Here is a 21,658-nt window from a genome sequence, read left to right on the forward strand (position 1 = left end):
GAGCCTCAATTTTCTAAAGCCTGTCGTATTTAATTACGGAAACAAAGGCTCAGGTTTACAAATTTCATTCACTTTGGACAGGTAATCCATAAATACTTGTAGCTGATTTGGCTTTTTCCAAAGCTTCTTTGGACATATCTGATGTTTTACACTGTTAATTAATATCTCAGCTAATCCCAGATGTGATGACATCCTTTCCTCACCGTTACTCATTTATTAACATTCTTCTCACTCATCTATGGAGTATACCTACTCAGGTATTTGTTATACTCTTCCATTCATGTTCACTTGTTTTTGTTCATATTGGCATTGTAATTTTCATTCTGAAAATCTCTTCCATGTATTTCAAACCTCAATTGCTAATTGTTTGACGTTTTTAAAGACCGTTTAAGGTGATTAATTGTTGGTTTTAACATGATTAATTTATTATGATAAATGCATGAAATGTCAATCATATATTATTACAACATGCATGTAGGCCTATATATATTTTTGTCACATCATATTGTATTGCTTCAGCAGATGCCCATTAGTCCATATTAAGTGGTAGATAACTCAAAATCACAATTGTGTTGGAAATGGTGCCATTAGGTTAAGCTGCTTTTTTATTATTATTAATTTGTTTTATTATTAATATTATTTATTTTTATTTTATTTTTTTATTTTTTGCTTAGCTGTTGTGTATTGGTTCTATAGCTGGGTGTATTTACATATTTATAGTAGTATTTATAATAGCTTGCATTTGTATTAAGACAAAAACAAAACAAAACAAAATCTCTTGGACATCCCCTTCCTTCACTGTTAGTAATTCTTTTTTACCTTAATATTTCTTTCACATAGATAGGACTCATACAAAAATATTTTGCAGTTGTTATGGCTAATACTGTTATATAATAATTAAGTTTTTCTTGTATAAATATATTGTGAACTTTATGCTCCAGCTGTTATTTGTGATTTCATATTGGAAATTCTGATATTCTTTTTGGTCTAAAAATTTTTTTTATTTTCGTTACGTTTTGTCAACCATAATTTGGAAAACATTACATATACTCAGTTGAAGTCAGTGTTATGAATGGGCATTATATTTTTGCTAAAAGTTCTTATTAGTCCCTACCAGTCCAACTGGAGGGGACTATAGGTTTTGTCACTGTACTTCCTGCTGTCTGTCTGTGTCTGTATCCATCTTGTCTGTCTGTCTGTCCATCTCACATACAGATTTCTGAATGTTGTTTTCACAATGCCTTAAGATACTGAGCTTCATCATGTATTTTTACAGATCAAGTTTGACTTTCATGACGATTTACCCATTTTTCACAGAGTTATGGCCATTTGACTTAAGATATATAAAAATGTGTTTTCCAGACTTTTTTGGTCAAATGCCTGAAGATATTGAGATTAAATTTTGTATATAGCTTTATTGTTTACTGTTACAGATCATGTTTAACTTTTACGGCAATTTACCAATTTTTCCCAGTGTTATGGACCTTAAACTTAGGAGATATGAAAATGTATTGGGCCTGTTAGGGGACATGTATTTCTTTAGCAGTACTCCTGGCTTTTTGTGGATAGACATCTCTGTATTTCAGTAAACCATAAATGTATGGAGTATTTAAACAGTTATTTAACAGTTTTAAAATAGACCATGTTACTTTTGTTACCATTGCACAGCATACTTTGATATCCTTTGGCCACATAAAAGTGTTTTTATTCCTCATTTTAACACTTGGAGGTGATCACTCACATTCCTCAACTCTCACCTCGAAAGAGATTGGCAGACCAATTTGCACAAGTTGTATTTGTTGAAAACTAGTAACCCTAAGAAATAAATATTAAACTTTTGTCATTTTAAATAGTAATGAATTGCAAATTTCATTTTACGAGGAGAGTAATTGCTCACTTAGAACCCTTTTGGGAAAAGAGTGATCTGCAGGTTTTCTCTCAATTCAGACCAAGTGTGAAAATAGTCAGATGTTAGATCCTTTCTTTTATTGAAAGTACTTATATATGACTTATTATATTTCACTTCAGATGTTCCTGTAGTCGCGGCTCCTGCTTCAGACGGAGGTGCCCCAGCACCACCAGCACCCCCTCCTCCACCGCCCCCTCCCCCACCTCCCCCTCCTCCACCAATGTAAGCTGAGAAGAGGACTACTAATGAATGCTGTATTAAACAAAGGACAGCGTGTCAGTGTTATATATTAATCCAAGAAGTGTTGTTGGTCAATATTGAAGGTGATAACTGAAAAGTGTGGTTTTGAAAATATTGGTTACCTGACAAGCTGTAACCAAACATAGTATTGGTGCTAATTTCCCAGTCAGTATGTACAAATAATATATTGAAAATCATGTCTTTAGTTTAAAAGAGAGATTAGATGTTAACAATGAGCTGAAGGACATTTGTACCAATGTCATTATACAGCAGACATGTTTATAAATCATGCGTCATTCCCTGTATTAAAAGTATGGAATTGTTTTACAAAACTACATATCAGTGATATTTTGGTGTTGTTGAACATACATAATTAGTGATAGAAACCGAAAGTAATATAAAAATAGTTTTCAGTTATATTATTATTGTGTGGGTTTTTGTGAGGGGGGATTGGTGAGGGGGGGGGGCGGAGTTACTCATTCAGAATCCAAATTTTCTTACAAGATAATGGGTCATGGTGTCTTACTTTTGTGTGCAATTGCTTTCATTAAGATGATGCTTAAAGATGGGTACACCCACCAAATACCAAATACCAAATTGGGCAGAGCCTCCTTTTACAAATAAATATTAAATGTTCCATGTTACGCATGTAGTAAAAATGAATGAGTTATGGAAGGACAAGTCCAGTTGGTATTGAAATATCAATTATAGTCGAATACTTTATCATTTGTCATGTCAGCTACCTAATCTTGTGCTGTGTTGTTGTTATCTGTATACTGTTTCTGTGTCCTATAAACCAGTATTTCGCAAGCCAATGCCCCGTTTTAGACCAAAAACACACCAAAGCTGGGTCTGGGTCTGGCGAGTGGTAAAGATGCAATGTCTGGTGTACTTTGACGTCTGTTACTATTTTTCAATATATGTATATTAACTGCATTATATCTTTAGATTTTATATCTTCTTCTATAAACACCAACAACAATTATAAGAATCCTACTTTGATTAATCTTTCCAGTTGTTTATTAAGATGAAAAATTAAAATATCAATTTGGGAACCAGTCAAAATAGTTTGCAAATGTTAGAGAAAAAATGCTGGCTGAACTTGAGACAGATCCCCCCCCCCCCCCCCCCCCTCCCACACACTCCAGTTACAACCTTTGTATCTACTCCTCTGAATTTATCATGTAAACTAACTGAATATCTTAACGGATATACTGATTATTCGTAACAGACAGACCTGTGTTCAGTTTTACACTATGATACTGAGAGACCTTTCTAACCTACAGAATAAGCTAACTTCATCCTATATAAGTACTGGGTACTGTTATGTTGGATACTACTACAAACAGGACCAGTTATGAACAAATTAACCAAATATGTTACCATATTTCATAGTTTTCACAGTTTCTGTGAATATATTTGTGATGAATATATGCATTTGTTCCAATATTGTTTATTATTTTGTACACTAGAAGTGTATTGGTACATGTTTTATGATGTATTAATTAAAAGGCTCCTGTTTATGCTTTGTTGTGTTGTATGTTTGTTACTATAGATAGATAAACTGGTATGTTAAAGGTACAATGTGGAATATATACATGTATTTTGGTTCATTTGCAAGATCACCCTGTTCTGTTTCATTCTCATGAGGCACCATTTGTCAGTTTCATTTGGCTGCTATGTTTCTGAACTGTTTACATGGAGGTGCAGTGGGTTTTTGTTTTGTTTTTTCAATAATAAAAATAAAAACGCTGGTCTAAGACTCGTCTTATCTAGATGTGGTATAATTTGAATAGACCTACAATAAAGGTTAAGGTAGGAATTGGGCAGATGTAGAATTTCTCTTTGGATGAGATGCAGCTTCAAAGATGGACACCTACGGAAGGCTATTCTAAAGTGTTTGTTGTTGTTTTGCATACTTCCAACAAAAGTTCAGGCACGCTTTACACCACTGAGTCATTAAACTCGCTTTGGTTGGGTGCCAGTATCGGGATGCAAAACTAGTACCTTCCAAAGTGCATTAGAATGTGTTGTATAATAATTATAATATAAACAAGTCTTTTTCCAGAAACACTCTGCCAATCAGATATTCCCCAAATGGTAATAAAATTAATTCAGCGTATATCTGTAACACTGGATTGCAGGGGACCATGAGTACACCTCCACAACACCCCTGCATCCTGGGAATACACAGCTCTCTAATTGCAAGCATTCTACAATTCGAGCATTGAGTTGTTATTAGTATTTGGCAAACAGATCATGCACATTCTGCATTTGGTCAAGGTATTATATTGACAATAAAACTGAAGTTACAGGGCCTATTCCTGTCACATAATACATTCTGAAAACTGATGACCATATAATTTATGTAATATAATTCTTGATTATATTTTTACAATTAATTAAAAAAGAAGAGTACATTTGTGATTCCTGAAAACCTACAAACATTTTGGTCCTTTTTTTTTTTTTTTCAAATTTACTGAGGTTATTAAACTATAACAGCACAATGTATACCAGAAATAATGTCACGCAGTCTCAACTAATAAGTTTAGAACTGAGGAACAATTAAAATTGTTTTGTTTAACGACACCACTAGAGCACAGTTTATTAATCATCAGCTGTTGGATGTCAAACATGGTAATTTTGACATGCAGTCTTAGGAAACCTGCTACATTTTTCATTAGTAATAAGGGATGTGTTACATGTTCCATCCCATAAACAGGATAGCATATACCACAGCCTTTGATATACCAGCTGCAGCAAGAAATTCCAATGAAGAGGTACCGTGGCAGATGAGGACAGGTATATACAATATGCACACATGCACACCTTTTTTTAAATCTAATCCAATCCATGCTTTTGAAAAAAAGAAGAAAAAAGAAACCAAATATATATTTGGGTTTTGGGGCCGTATTGGTAAAATTATGCCTTGATAGCCTGACCGGCCTCGGTGGCGCAGTGGTTAAGCCATTGGACTACAGGCTGGTAGGTACAGGGTTCGCAGCCCAGTACCGGCTCCAACCCAGAGCGAGTTCTTAAGGGCTCAATGGGTAGGTGTAAGGCCACTACACCCTCTTCTCTCTCACTAACCACTAACAAACTAACAACTAACCCACTGTCCTGGACAGGCAGCCCAGATAGCTGAGGTGTGTGCCCAGGACAGCGTGCTTGAACCTTAATTGGATATAAGCACGAAAATAAGTTGAAATCAATCAATCAATCGATAGCCTGACAGGGAAAGTGATGTGGGAAAGAGGTTGCTCGCCCTCCAGAATACACCACTAGTGTATTTGGTGTGATGTGTTTTCGTTTTAATGTCGTGGACACATATTGTTATCAGCTTGGCCCATTACAACTACATATTTATATAATTATTTCAACATAAAAATAATTAAGTACGGTTTACATCATTAAGTTAACTATCGGTATTTGTACTGTGGGATAGGGTGCTTCCAACGACAGGGGAGGAATGTACAATGCAAACAATCTGTAACTTTTCCCGTGAATTTTAGGTTCTATCTTTTAGCAGCAGTTACTTTGCAAGTAACGCATGGTAGGCATCTCCAGTTTGATACATGTAAAAGGATACAATAACCCCAGGTAGAGCTAATGACACTGTTAAATTAAGCTTGATGTGAAACGTAACGCATGGTAGGCACTAGCCCGAGTACTCTGACTGTAAGAGAGCTAGACGGACATTTGGACATAAACACGCGTGTTTATGTCCAAATGTCCGTCTAGCTCTCTTACAGTCAAGAGTACTCGGGCTAGGTAGGCACCTCCAGTTTGATACATATAAAAGGATACAATAACCCCAGGTAGAGCTAATGACACTGTTAAATTAACTTTAAGCTTGACGTGAAATGTAATGCGTGATACGGTTGTTGTAGGGTGCATACCAGAAAATCAAATCCCATAAATTTATTATCATAAAACACTTTTGACAGTAGTGTAAAAGACCCAACTAACTTGATGTTCTAAAACTTGGTAAAAGGCAGACTTACAGTATGTTTTGGTCATGTGTCAGCAGTTGTAGGAATACCATATACACGGTGACCGATGGTAATTGTAGTTTAAATCAAATTGCAAAACAAAAAATTCAGGGTTAAAAAGTGTTTTGTATAACGACACCACTAGAGCACATTGATTTATTAATCATTGACTGTTGGATGTCAAACATTTGGTCATTTTTAACATATATAGTGGTAGAGAGGAAACCTGCTACAGGGGTGCACAAATTGGTTGTCTGTGCACCCGGGACAACCAAAATATGTTGCGGCCAACCATTCATTGTCAAACAGTTGCCGAATGGGCAACCAAGAAAATCGTAAAACAAATATAATGAAAAAAAAAAATTCACGACACTCGGACCGTCACGGGCAATTCAAAAGTATCGGTACTGACAACATGACTGACATGACATAAATATCCACCTTAACGCTGCCATCCACTCAGCATCCACAATGCATGATTTTGGCAAGAGGCATTTGGAAAAGCCATATGCCAGATATTTCGTCCCCAAACTAGCTGGTTCCTACCAATTCTAGCTACGAAATATTTCCTATTCATCGTAAAACCCTTGTTGACGCATCCCAATACTGACGACTTGTGCTTACCAAGTGTGAATTGTTTAAACACCATCTGGCAAGCTTTAGTCTAATTAATAATGAAATATTTCTTAAATGTTGTCATTATTGACTTTACTTCAAAACGAGTTCTGCATTTTGTAAAATGTGTTTTTAATGTTTTAAGTTCTTCATATTTTTATGAATTAAATTGTATATTTGTTAAATGGGTTAGTAATATCGTCAATATAAAATATGTATTTGGTGGCGAAATAATCTGGTAGGGACAAACTAGTAGTATTAAGTAGGGTCGATTTGACATGAGACAAAATGTTTGGTATCACTGAAAATGCGGATCAGGCCTACTACTCGTGATCATCATGTGTACACTGTTTTACAGAGTATTCCGGCGCTTTCTCACTCTAAGGAGCCGTTCAACAATTAAGTAATTCCTGCTGCATTTTTTCATCATTGGAATTGTAGGCATTACTGAATGGTGGGGGTTGTTTGTTAAGAATTATGTATCCTTTTAAAAACAATATCTTGTAATATTACTCGTGTTTAATTTGTTTGATCTCCTACACAGAGGTTAAGCAGTTGTTAAAAATTGCGCTGAATAATGTTGGCTAAAGTATGTCACAATCTTTGGGAATGGTGACAGTTCAAAATTATATTCAGCAACCATCACAATTTCACATTTGCGCATCCCTGCCTGCTACATTTTTTTCATTAGTAGCAAGGGATCTTTTATATGTATCATCCCACAGACAGGATAGCATATACCACAGCCTTTGATATACCAGTCGTGGTGCACTGGCTGGGACGAGGAATAGCCCAGTGGGCCCACCAACGGGGATCGACCCCACAGCGACCGTGCACCAAGCAAGCACTTTACCACTCGGCTATGTCCCACCCTTTTTTTTCAGGGTAAGTCCTGTCATAATAATCTATAGTCCGTCCCACCAGGAATGCCTTTTTTCATAAGTACTATGGAATTTACTACAAGTTATTTATTTTTGAGCCGATTGTTTTGGACTATTTGTTATTGGCTATTTTGATTTTTTGTTATTTAACATGTACCTGTGTATGTTATGTTTTAGTTCACATGAGGACTAATGTGACAGATGTCAGCCATGGCCAACATCACCTACCAGAGAACTGTAAACAAAGGCCACTTGCCATACATGTATCTCAAAGTGAAACTGTAAGTGTTTTTACTCTTTAACAGTTAATCATAATGAACATAATTTACAAAGCCTGTTTATGTCTTACACGCATGTAACTACATACATTTTCAATGCTTAAACACCTACGTTTAAGAAAAACAGGCTTCGTAAATTCGGCCCAATGTGTCATTGTTAGTATTAATATTAAAATAACACTTGTTGGTCAATGTTTCATTAATGCGTTTGTGTGCTTTTCCATATGTGTATTTTCGCAGGCAGATTACTATACAAACTTTGACGTCATTGAAGTGTACTTTTATACTGAAAGTAATTATTTTGCATCATGACGTCACCATGCTGAATAAAACATGCATGAAACATCTCTAATCGGTTAACTTGTTTTCAGTGTGCTAAATGCATGCCCAAATGCTAAATCAGGTATATATGGAAACTGGTATTTGTCTGTACACTGTTGATAAAATTGTGTTAATACCAAGCATTCCTCTGTCAGTCGTGAGTCTATACTCTTTTAGTTCAATTATAAGTATGGGGCAAGATCTTTAGGTCTCTTTCAATATATCTAAATAAGACAGTTACAGGAACAAAGGAAATGGTTTATTTAATGACACACTCAACACATTTTATTTACAGTTATATGGCGTCGGACATATGGTTAAGGACCACACATATATTGACGTAGGAAACTCGCTGTTGCCACTTCATGGGCTACTCTTTTCGATTAGAAGCAAGAGATCTTTTATATGCACCATCCCATAGACAGGATAGCACATACCACAGCCTTTGATGTACCAGTCATGGCGCACTGGCTGGAGCAAGAAATAACCCAATGGGCCTACTGATGGGGATCAATCCCAAACTGACTGCACATCAAGCAAGAGCTTTACCACTGGGCTATGACTCGCCCCAAGACAGTTACAGAGTTATCATATGAGCTTTCGATGACCTTTTGTTTGACCTATAAAAACACTGCAGGCATGAGGTCGTCATAACTGTAAATAAACTGCAAGAATTTGTCTCTGCACCCGCACCATGTTTTTTTAAATTTTTATTACTGATGCATTCCATCCTAGCTAACTAAGGTAAGTCAACTAGGGTTCCAGAAGCAAAGACATGCAGGAAAACCGATACCCAACTATCCAGATAGCCTGAAAACAAACCAAGTAAGCCTACTAAAATCCTATATTTAGGGGGCGGGAATCAAAATTCTTCAAACTAAGTACCTAGATCGGTGAATATATGTATACAATTGCTACTTGCCACCGTTAGTTTCATTTTATTGCATTGGTAATAAAGTTAAGTATGCCAAGCACTAGGCTTTTAAACCAATACCTACACTATAAGGGTTTAACCCTTCAAATTAGATAGCTAGGCTAGTTTAACTCCCCCTCCGTCATTGTATTCAATGCTATACAAGGACGGAGGGGGATGGGTGGTAATGAATGACCGTTGAACTCACTAGAATTGGGACTTAAGACAATAGGTACAACTGTAACACAAAACTAGGATTCACACACAGACTACATGCTCACTGCATCAGTACACAGGGTGCATTGACTAATGATAATGCACCCACCCCCATTTAATGGCCCAGCACGTACTCTAGTAAGGAACCGGACAAAAGAATACCGTTCCGAGTACACAATTGCAATGCAACCGGGGGAAGCTGAACAAAAGAATATCGGTCTCCCCCACCCAAACCCCCAATACTTTCTGCTGGTAATAACTTGGTACTTGGTGATGCCTCGACCAGAAGCGGTCCTATGGGCAACCTAGGGAGACACCACAGCATCGTAAAGGTCTAAAATTAACGAGCTACTCTCGATTCACTAATATCAAAACCTATATTAGCTCGGCCATTTACCTTTCGACCGACCGTTCAAAATTGCGCCAAATTCCCTCAATCAAAATTGCGCACCCTTTTCTCTTTGGCATTTAACTGCTCCATTCAAATTCCATAGCACCACCACTACCCCCACCCGCCTGCTACCGATTTGATCGGGCTGCTGGTGCTCCCTTGCACCTGCCAGTGCAGGCGGTCCCTCCTCTCTCCTCCCCACACCTTTCCTGTCATGGACGGAGTAGCCGGCCAAGGCCGGCTCTTGTGCCCACGACAGGCGTGCGCTATAACAGCTTGTTCTGAATGTGCACGTAAAACCCTATGACATGACATGACAGGTCGTCATTCTTAACTGTGATCATTCCTGCACTACATCATGCTTCCAGCTTCATCTTTAGGTGGGTGGGTTTAGAATGGCTCTTCTGTAAAATGACAGTGTAAATTACAATATGGTGTAAGTATTTGCATTTTTCAAACTCACTCCCCTAGTAAGTCTCCTGATAGTGGTTAGCATCATTTGTTTCTTGTTAAAACGTTTTGTTTGTATTTTGTTTCTACCAATATACTCTAGGCCTACCAAAAAGGTTCGATTTTTATGTACAGTGTACACGCATTTAGTTTTCAAAGTAGCAGTACATAGTAGGCAGTGTTTCTGCCAGAACAAAATTTTGGGGTATGGCGCTATGGAATTCAGTGCAACTACAGTCAATAAAGGGTATGGTGGGCCTCCCCCAGAAAGAAAATTGGTTACGTTTAGGGTTAGGGTTAAGAAAATCATACAGTAATGATAAAGAGTGATTAATTTTGTCAAAATGTTAACTTTAAAAAAAATCGGCACAACAAATTGGGTATGGCGCCATATCCATTTTACCCTCTGGCAAAAATCCTGTTTGGTATAGTTCTGTATTTTAAAAAGGTTACATCATATTGAAATTGTAACACTTATTTGTAATTTGATTGTCTTGCAGTGAGCTGGAGTCTGATTGTCAAGTGACAGTTCTGTATTTTAAATCTACCATTGTGGCTGCCGTAAAGCAAGTGTTTGGTGAGGTAAGTACTTTGTTACTTACACATTGTCACAGGCTGTGTCAAAGATGACCCGTTGTAGATCAATATCGTCTCCAGCATAAGTTGGAGATACTTCTGAGACATGTCGCTGGTCACTAGAGCCATACCATCCAATAAACTAAGGCTGTGTGAAATAGATTGTACTGTGACGTGTGAGTTAACCCAAAACTAATTGCTCTGTGACACATTAGTTAATTGCTGTGCAAGTGCAGTAATTATGTTTTAGGTTTTTTTAAATTGGTTTTTTTTTTAGGATATATGTAAGAAATAGAATACTGTAGAATACTTTATTTTCGCGTTTTTCGCATGTGAATGAAATTCGTGAAAATATATTCCATGTGAAAATAAAGGCTGACAAAAAAAAAAAAAAATATGTAGTCTCATTCAACTATACCACATTAGTTTCCGATGTACGAGGCTAGTAGTAACAAAGCGGTGCTCCCTCCTGTCACGGAACAAACTACAAAACACAAAAGCTGTTTAAAACTTTAAATCAAGAACACGATAAGTACATACATGATAATAAAACAATACTAACACTAAGAAAGCTTTATGCTGTTTTCCTTCACATGTGCTAGCGATCAGTTCATCGGACAGAGTCTACACATGTTCAACGACAGAAGTAAACATGCATTATCACAGTATATTAAAAATGTGGAAGTGAAAAAAATCCGGACTGGGCTATAACAATTATAAGGATTAAGAAAAACTGCATGCGGTAAGCACCTTCTGTAAGCTTATTAACTTGTAAACAATAAAGTCTGGATTGGTTAAAGCAAGAAAACTATTGTTTTATGTGTATAGCACTCGTGTGTACATGTAGGATTAGTTCTACAGATTAGCGTAACAACCAGCAAAACTAAGTTCCGTTTTTAAAACAAAATTATTGACATCTATACATCGGGTTTTTTTATTGATGGGGGTTGGGGGATTCGCGAAAATAAATGTTCGCGAATTGATCCATTTTCATTAAATTGCGAAAATTTGATCACGCGAAAATAAAGTATTCTACAGTACTACAGTCGTGTCCCTTGGATACCATTTATCTTAAAACTCATTGTTTAAAAATGTATCCAGCTCGCATTTACTTGTCAGATACATTTTTTTACACATCTCATAAAATAACTGGTATTCTAAAAGCCACTGATGTAGTATTCTCTATTATTAACCCAGCAGGCACTCATAATGGGGAAAATAAAAATCATAATTTCTCACTGAGAAATTATCATGCATTGGTTTAACGTACACTACTATTGGACGATTTGATGCCAACAAACCAATCACCTTGTTGGTACTAAATATGATGTCATCACAATTTGGCAAAGCACACACAATGACGTCACATAGTTTAAAGCGCTTGCGTTTACGTCTTTCTGGTTTCAGTGTTAAACTTGTAACAAAATGGTAGTTTAATGCAATTCATTATAGATTTGTTTTTTTACAGAATCTATAGAACTTTGGGTTTTGAAAATTATCTATGAACCGTGAATAAAATACAAAGATAAAGTAATATCCAGAACAGTAAATTAGTTTACGTTGTTTCTATACACATGAACGTGTAGCCGATGTAGGCTATATCGAAAATAAAGACTTTTAAAAAACCCAAGTAGCTGGAGTAATAAATAGAATAACAAACTTGGTGCCAGTTATTATCAAATTTATGTCCCTCATGAAATAATTTTTACTAAAGCTCGTGACACTCGGGATATAAATTTGATAGTAACAGGTAACTCGTTTTATTATCCTCTATTTAATTTTAATACAAGATGATGTGTTTTTATAGTTAACTTTTATGACCCAAGCATCTCAGTAAACATAATATATTAATATCTATCTTAGAAATATTTGATATCTATATGATAATAAGGATTTCGATATTAGTATTTTTTAGAAAAATAATAAAATTGGTGTAAATATTGTTGCATGAGAAAAAAGTATGTATTTGTACGTGTATTTATGCTTACAGGAATACACGAATTGTACTGAAGTTATTTTTTTAATAATGTCATTGCGCTTTATTATTGCAGATTGGATCAAGTTTTGTGTTTGACATTCTACAATACTGGGAGCAGAAACGAGAGGCTATTATTCGGGTTCGATACAGGTAAGAATTAAATAAAGTGACCAGGGTTGATAGGTGTCGATTGATTCATGAAAATGTGATAATTTTGAAATCTAATCTTGAAATCAGTCTTGTTAATTAGTCCATTTCTTTGTAAAAAATCTCAGAGGTAATATTGGGTGTAACCATCAGGGAACATTTTGTTTTCAAAATCCTGATTAGCAATATTTTTGGTTAACTGAAAATTGATTAGCAATTACTGTTTAATGTTTTAAAATAGTGTAGCAATCACTGTAACTTATGTAACAAAATATTAAGTTCTTTTTCTTACATTTTGATCACACCACCAACACTGTTATGCTTGTAACTACCAAAAGATTTCAAAATAAATTATGTAGGTCATACGTGGCTGTTTATAGTAGCACTGTTTGAAGACCCAGGTTTTGATTATGAATTCTTGGTAATGTAGATTTCTGTAATTTTTACAGTGATTTTGTGAAGCTGCAAAGTTCATTGACAATGTGTGGATTTTATTCCGGGAAACCTTGTGCCTTCAGACTATTGCAGGTGAGACTGTTTAAGTTCAGGTGTAACTGAAGTTTAGTGTTAGTTTTTTTTATGAACAATGGGAGATAACTCAGTTATAGTTCTAGTTTTTGATGGGATGTATGTCACAAGATTTAAGTCCCCATTGATCGATTCTCGCATCCCGGTACCGGTTCCCACCCAGAGTGAGTTTTAATGACTCAGTGACTGGCCTCGATGGTGTCGTGGTTAAGCTATCGGACAAAAGACTGGTAGGTACAGGGTTTGCAGCTCCAACCCAGAGCAAGTTCTTAAGGGCTCAATGGGTACTATAATGTGTAAGGCCACTACACCCTCTTCTCTCTCACTGACCACTAACCAACTAATAACTAACTTACTGTCCTGGACAGACAACCCAGATAGCTGAGGTGTGTGCCCAGGACAGCGTGCTTGAACTGTAATTGGATATAAACACAAAAAATAAGATTAAATGAAAATGAATAATAAAATGTAGTAAACTGTTTCTTCTGACAATGTACTGACACATGTTGGAAGTGACGTCGGTGGTGCAGTCATTCAGCCCCCAGATGGGAAGATTATGACTTGCCTCCCACCCTACCCTCCAATGAAAAAAAACCCTTTGTTTTGTTTAACAACACCACTAGAGCACATTGATTCATTAATCATCAGCTATTGGATGTCAAACCATTGTTAATTTTGACAAATAGTCTTAGAAAGGAAACCCACTACATTTTTCCATTAGTAGAAAGGGATCTTTTATATGCACCATCCCACAGACATGATAGTATGTACCACAACCTTTGATAATGTTTATTGGCGGTGTTTCTGTACATTATAAGTTGTAGAAGCATCACGAGGGGTATATGGCTTTTTATGTACCCTCTGTTCACACAGAGGGTACATAAAAAGCCATATACCCCGAGAGATGCTTCTACAACGAATTTATCTAGCCGACATGTTAAACCATATAGCCAAATAATCAAAATAACGCCAGACAATGATTGTTAACAATTTATTAACGGAGCAGTACCACGCGGACGCGAACGAAACCACTTGCCAGTGACGAAAAATAGTTCCATCAATAAATGAGTTTTTAACTTCAAATGTTTGTAATACAAAATTGTCTGAAACAGATATTAATAAAAAAAAAAACAACAAAAAACTTTTTTTTTATCAGAAATGTATGTAGTAAAAAAAAACCAAAAAAAAAACAAACCCCACAACTGTTGCTAATCGCGCATTAATACAATAACACCACGACCGTAATTAGGTGGCCGAGTTCAACATTGCAGCTTTTAAAAGTATTGAAATAGTGTATTTTATAGTAAAAAAAAAAAAAATTATGTATACTTGATTGATTATCAATGTTATTTATAATCTAATTATTGCTTTAGCATTAACTGGGGTGGCTGGAAACTGTTAGAAATTACAGACGGGGTATAAGAGAATTTGGCTCCGCCCACAGGGGTATAAGGGATTTGTCCAGCGGCAAACAATCAATGAGATTAATGAATTTTACATGAAGACAAGATAAGTTTATTTGTCTACATCAGTCAGCTGATGTGCATTTTAATTGTCAAAAACTTGAACTGGTCCCAAATTTAATAAAAAGTGGTCACAGCATGCCCACAGTTGTTTCGTTTCTTCATCAGTAGCTGGTAATAAAAATGGTGAATACACTGTAACTGTTTGTGCCACTTTTCAAATGGACCTGCTCAAGTATCGATACCTTGTTTATATCATGAATAACAAAAAAAGAAAGAAAATTAAACTGTAGTCAAGATGTGGGGTCTTTCAGGCATCTGTGATTATAAAGTCTGCCGTAAGGATATATCCCTTGTCACAGAAACCGGACCTACGGCTACAGTAGTATCAATCCAGTGCCACTAGGCTAGACATTTGTACATAGTCGCCGAGCCGGTCACAGGATTAAACAGTTGTTAACAATAACACCAATCATCTTGGTGAGAAATCTATGGAGGTATTACACTCTAATTAAAACAAAGGACCCAGAGTTTGCAACTGGTTACAGTCATTGTCCTGTCTCAGCGGAAGTGTTGTTACAATCAACACCTGCGTATAGAGCCCTGTCGGGTTTAGCATCCGAGTCCGACTATGTTGTCAAGAGACCTCACTGCTTGCATAAAATGTACTGAAAAATAATCTATAAATGTATTTATTGTTGACCATTCAATGGAATGTATCCAATAATTATAAAGGTCTTGAAATTAAAAATTGTTTCAACCTTTTTTTGTGGTTGATGAACAGAATGGCTACATTGGTTATTTCTAGAGCCAGTACTGAGTAGTGGTCAAATTTGTCCAATCAGCGACAAGTTATTAATCGTTTACCCTTAACACATGCCTGAAGCTGTCAAATTCCCTAATGGTGTCATCTATTAATAGTATTATTAATTGTGTGGACACAGTACTGAATTATTGTACATTATATACATATTTGGAAGTAAATATTTTTAACTTATGTTCTTTTTAAAAAAAATATTTATTGCTTATCTTAAATGTACTCCTTTTTTTTTTGCCGATGTGATCAAACTTCTTTTTTTTTCTTTTTTTTTTATGTTTTAATGTTTATTGTTCTGCATTCATAATTTTAGAAAAAACTTACAAACACCACCATGATAATAACTTTTTACAATGTATTTAGCAAATATCACCTTTTAAATTTTAGTTTATATGGTATATACATGCATATTATTTTTTTCATTCATTTTTTTTTTCTCCCCCACCCAACAAATATTGATGACATGTGGAACCAATTGACATTTTTATTTTCCCCACCCCTGGTAGGAACTTTTTATTATATTATTATTATTATTTTTTTTAAATCAAGAAACCATAATCGGCCGAGGTGTTCCAAATCTAGTTTGCTACATAAAATTAGGGTAGATCAGGAAACCGGAAAGACACATATATTTGTTTTTATGTCTTACTACTATGGTAGTTACAGAAATGTGATGTGGGATTGAATGTTTGTACTGTGAGATTAACATGATTAACTTTCTGCTAACCATGGACAAGGGTTTTGGTTTCAGTCAATGTTTTCTGTCACTGTTTGTGCTTCCTTACTTGTTTCCACCAGTATTACATTATATAATGTAACAAAACAATCAGTTACCTAGGCAAAAATCACATGAACCAATGGCAGGTTACCAAAGATTTAGAAATGTCGTCATCTGATTGCGCCTCTGAATTAGCATAGTTAGCTGAGTGACACACACATGAACGACCGACCAGCTGTCTGTATTGATTGCCTGGTACAGTGAGGGGACATGTAAAACCAGTTGGTCCAGGCTGGGTCTCAGACCTGTGTTTAGTAGTCCATGTAGATACATACACTCTGTACCTCAGGTACGTATTGATTGCCTGGTACAGTGAGGGGACATGTAAAACCAGTTGGACCAGGCTGGGTCTCAGACCTGTGTTTAGTAGTCCATGTAGATACATACACTCTGTACCTCAGGTACGTATTGATTGCCTGGTACAGTGAGGGGACATGTCAAACCAATTGGTCCGGGCTGGGTCTCAGACCTGTGTTTAGTAGTCCACGTAGATACATACACTCTGTAACTCAGGTACGTATTGATTGCCTGGTACAGTGAGGGGACATGTCAAACCAATAGGTTCAGGCTGGGTCTCAGACCTGTGTTTAGTAGTCCATGTAGATACATACACTCTGTAACTCAGGTACGTATTGATTGCCTGGTACAGTGAGGGGACATGTCAAACCAATTGGTCCGGGCTGGGTCTCAGACCTGTGTTTAGTAGTCCATGTAGATACATACACTCTGTAACTCAGGTACGTATTCATTGCCTGGTACAGTGAGGGGACATGTCAAACCAATAGGTTCAGGCTGGGTCTCAGACCTGTGTTTAGTAGTCCATGTAGATACATACACTCTGTAACTCAGGTACGTACACTCTGTAACTCAGGTACGTATTCATTGCCTGGTACAGTGAGGGGACATGTCAAACCAATTGGTCCGGGCTGGGTCTCAGACCTGTGTTTAGTAGTCCATGTAGATACATACACTCTGTAACTCAGGTACGTATTGATTGCCTGGTATAGTGAGGGGACATGTCAAACCAATTGGTCCAGGCTGGGTCTCAGACCTGTGTTTAGTAGTCCATGTAGATACATACACTCTGTAACTCAGGTACGTACACTCTGTAACTCAGGTACGTATTCATTGCCTGGTACAGTGAGGGGACATGTCAAACCGATTGGTCCAGGCTGGGTCTCAGACCTGTGTTTAGTAGTCCATGTAGATACATACACTCTGTAACTCAGGTACATATTGATTGCCTGGTACAGTGAGGGGACATGTCAAACCAATTGGTCCGGGCTGAGTCTCAGACCTGTGTTTAGTAGTCCATGTAGATACATACACTGTAACTCAGGTACGTATTGATTGCCTGGTACAGCGAGGGGACATGTCAAACCAGTTGGTCCAGGCTGGGTCTCAGACCTGTGTTTAGTTGTCCATGTAGATACATACACTCTGTAACTCAGGTACGTATTGATTGCCTGATACAGTGAGGGGACATGTCAAACCAGTTGGTCCAGGCTGGGTCTCAGACCTGTGTTTAGTAGTCCATGTAGATACATACACTCTGTAACTCAGGTACGTATTGATTGCCTGGTACAGTGAGGGGACATGTCAAACCAATTGGTCCGGGTGGGTCTCAGACCTGTGTTTAGTAGTCCATGTAGATATATACACTCTGTAACTCAGGTACGTATTGATTGCCTGGTACAGTGAGAGGACATGTCAAACCAATTGGTCCAGGCTGGGTCTCAGACCTGTGTTTAGTAGTCCATGTAGATACATACACTCTGTAACTCAGGTACGTATTGATTGCCTGGTACAGTGAGGGGACATGTCAAACCAATTGGTCTCAGACCTGTGTTTAGTAGTCCATGTAGATACATACACTCTGTAACTCAGGTACGTATTCATTGCCTGGTACAGTGAGGGGACATGTCAAACCAATTGGACCGGGTGGGTCTCAGACCTGTGTTTAGTAGTCCATGTAGATATATACACTCTGTAACTCAGGTACGTATTGATTGCCTGGTACAGTGAGGGGACATGTCAAACCAATTGGTCCAGGCTGGGTCTCAGACCTGTGTTTAGTAGTCCATGTAGATACATACACTCTGTAACTCAGGTACGTATTGATTGCCTGGTACAGTGAGGGGACATGTCAAACCAATTGGTCCAGGCTGGGTCTCAGACCTGTGTTTAGTAGTCCATGTAGATACATACACTCCTTACCTCAGGTACGTATTGATTGCCTGGTACAGTGAGGGGACATGTCAAACCAATTGGTCTCAGACCTGTGTTTAGTAGTCCATGTAGATACATACACTCTGTAACTCAGGTACGTATTGATTGCCTGGTACAGTGAGGGGACATGTCAAAACAGTTGGTCCAGGCTGGGTCTCAGACCTGTGTTTAGTAGTCCATGTAGATACATACACTCTGTACCTCAGGTACGTATTGATTGCCTGGTACAGTGAGGGGACATGTCAAACCAATTGGTCTCAGACCTGTGTTTAGTAGTCCATGTAGATACATACACTCTGTAACTCAGGTACGTATTGATTGCCTGGTACAGTGAGGGGACATGTCAAAACAGTTGGTCCAGGCTGGGTCTCAGACCTGTGTTTAGTAGTCCATGTAGATACATACACTCTGTACCTCAGGTACGTATTGATTGCCTGGTACAGTGAGGGGACATGTCAAACCAATTGGTCCGGGCTGGGTCTCAGACCTGTGTTTAGTAGTCCATGTAGATACATACACTCTGTAACTCAGGTACGTATTGATTGCCTGGTACAGTGAGGGGACATGTCAAAACAGTTGGTCCAGGCTGGGTCTCAGACCTGTGTTTATTAGTCCATGTAGATATATACACTGTAACTCAGTTACGTATTGATTGTCTGGTACAGTGAGGGGAAATATCAAACCAATAGGTCCAGGCTGGGTATCAGACCTGTATTTAGTAGTCCATGTAGATACATACACTCTGTAACTCAGGTATGTATTGATTGCCTGGTACAGTGAGGGGACATGTCAAACCAAAAGGTCCGGGCTGGGTCTCAGACCTGTGTTTAGTAGTCCATGTGTTTAGTAGTCCATGTAGATATATATCCATTTTTTCATCCATCAATCCATATATCCCCAGTCAACTCTATTCATCCATCCATCCATCTTAAAACACAAGGAAAGCTTGTTCCATAAAAACTGAGGTTGTTGTTTTAAGTGGGTTTAGCTGCAGATAATGATGGCTTTATATGGAAAAATATCCCATGACACTGTCTTTCTCCTTAACTTTATTATCATTAATGTATGACTCCATATAGTTCTTGTTTTTCATGCTGGTGTGTCGTTAAACATTCATTCATTAATTCTTATGTTCTTGAGTGAATATATCACTTGGTCAAAAGCTGTCTCTTCTGTCAAAAACTGAATTTGCATACATCTATGTAATGAGTTATCTCCTAGTTTCCATATGTTTTCAGTTTTATTTACAATACATTATGTAATTACTGTGTTTTAATGCTAGTATTCAAACATGTAACCAAAGTTAGAGAATGATGCTAGTTCCCCTGGCCATTTAGGTATGATTCATGCTTTACGCAGTTGTACTGAGATTTGGTTTTCTAGATCAGCCACAAATGTATATCGTAGTCACTGGTTTAATTCAGACAGTAAGGATAGACGGGTGATATTTTGTGGGAACTAGTAACCTTTTTAGACTACAAAATTCCATACCATTGGAAAAATTTCTTAAGGATGGAGTTCCGTGTCTGAACACTGGAACAATCAGTATATAAGGCCATCACAACTTCACACCCACTGGTGCTGGGTACAGCATGGAACAATCTGTATATAAGGCCATCACAACTTCACACCCACTGGTGCTGGGTACAGCATGGAACAATCTGTATATAAGGCCATCACAACTTCACACCCACTGGTGCTGGCTACAGCAGGCCTCTCTCTGAAAGGTGATCAGTTCCCCATGCTCATCAGACTCACACCGACATGGAAAGTAGGGTTTCTGTCGGTGTAGCCAAGATTTTATACTGAGGAGTCACCTGCAGTGTCTATGAGTCTTGGCAAATATAAAATGTGGGACAGAAAAAGGTGCAATTTGTGTGGAATGGCACCCATGCTCTCCTCCCCCGGCTGCAAATGAGTATTTCTGCACCTGCCTTTTGTCATTTTGTTTTACTAACAGTCCGTACAACACTGGATAAATGTCACATGTTGTCCTATGTAAAGACGTATGGCCAAATTTACAATGCCTGTTTATGTCTTATACATGTGTAACTACATAAAATATACATTTACAATGCTTAAACACCTGCGTGTTTTTAACAAAAGCAGGTTTCATAAATTCGGCCCTTAATTTGTATTACACTTGACAGCTAGCAGTCCATGAGACCACCGTTCTTTATGAATTCTATTACCTTGACTGCCAAGTCTTGGAATTCTGTTACCATGACTGCCAAATCTTGGAATTCTGTTACCATGACTGCCAAATCCTTGTATCATGCTTCTGTTGTCCCCAGTAATTACTGGTCACTGATATACACGAGGATGTAGGTCTTTATTGCAGCACGATGACCCAAGCAAGAATCATTAGTCTACAGTTGTGTCTGTATGGATTGGCAAATGGCCATTGTCTGCTGGTGGTAATGTGCAGTGTGTTGTTCGGTGTCAGTGAGGTGGTTGGAGAAATGATTATCTCTGTGAACAGGCCTCTCTTAGAGAAAACAGCCCTTTGATTACTGGGTTCAGTCACCCGCTATTAAAGCTGTCTGTCGTGTTCCCTTGGTGCCAATAAAGCCACCGCGTTGCTGTGTTGTTGTAATTATAACGTGGAAATTGCACCATTTTCACCAACACTTTGTAGCTGCACTACTTCAATTGTAAAGTGTGTGTACGTGCTCGTAGAAAATTGACTGGTGATTGTCAAAAAGATAATGTCAAACATTGCTAATTTAATACAGGATTATGTCTATTACCTGTGTTAACGTGGCATTACTATAAAGCTACTAGTAGAGTTTATAATACAGGATTATGCCTATTACCTGTTTTAACATGGCATTACTATAAAGCTACTAGTAGAGTTTCTAATACAGGATTATGCCAATTACCTGTTTTAACATCGTATTACCATAAAGCTACTAGTACAGTTTCTAATACAGGAT

The 21,658-nt window shown here is 37.5% G+C and overlaps 2 protein-coding genes across 7 annotated transcripts in view; both read left to right on the forward strand.

Moving 5' to 3' along the window:
- LOC121369316 (WASH complex subunit 4-like) overlaps positions 1-3,672 on the forward strand; it is a 56,680-nt gene extending 53,008 nt beyond the window's left edge. For 2 of the 3 annotated variants that reach the window (XM_041494294.1, XM_041494295.1), the window contains one exon: positions 2,029-3,672. In XM_041494294.1, the coding sequence (XP_041350228.1) occupies positions 2,029-2,135 (107 nt within the window). In that variant the 3' untranslated portion in view covers positions 2,136-3,672. The remainder of the gene's footprint in view (positions 1-2,028) is intronic. The other variant, XM_041494296.1, reaches the window with a different exon arrangement.
- Positions 3,673-5,617: 1,945 nt separating this feature from the next.
- The window catches only part of LOC121369319 (ribonuclease P protein subunit p14-like), a 32,841-nt gene continuing 16,800 nt past the window's right edge, over positions 5,618-21,658 (forward strand). For 3 of the 4 annotated variants that reach the window (XR_005957603.1, XM_041494298.1, XM_041494300.1), the window contains exons 1-5: positions 5,618-5,749; positions 7,815-7,918; positions 10,707-10,788; positions 12,834-12,910; positions 13,357-13,435. Coding sequence is in view for 3 of the 4 variants with exons in the window: in XM_041494298.1 (XP_041350232.1) it covers positions 7,839-7,918; positions 10,707-10,788; positions 12,834-12,910; positions 13,357-13,435 (318 nt within the window). In the remaining variant the exon portion in view is untranslated. The remainder of the gene's footprint in view (positions 5,750-7,814; positions 7,919-10,706; positions 10,789-12,833; positions 12,911-13,356; positions 13,436-21,658) is intronic. The other variant, XM_041494299.1, reaches the window with a different exon arrangement.

Source organism: Gigantopelta aegis, chromosome 3 (assembly GCF_016097555.1).
Source record: "Gigantopelta aegis isolate Gae_Host chromosome 3, Gae_host_genome, whole genome shotgun sequence".
In the NCBI taxonomy this organism is placed as follows: Eukaryota; Metazoa; Mollusca; class Gastropoda; order Neomphalida; family Peltospiridae; genus Gigantopelta; species Gigantopelta aegis.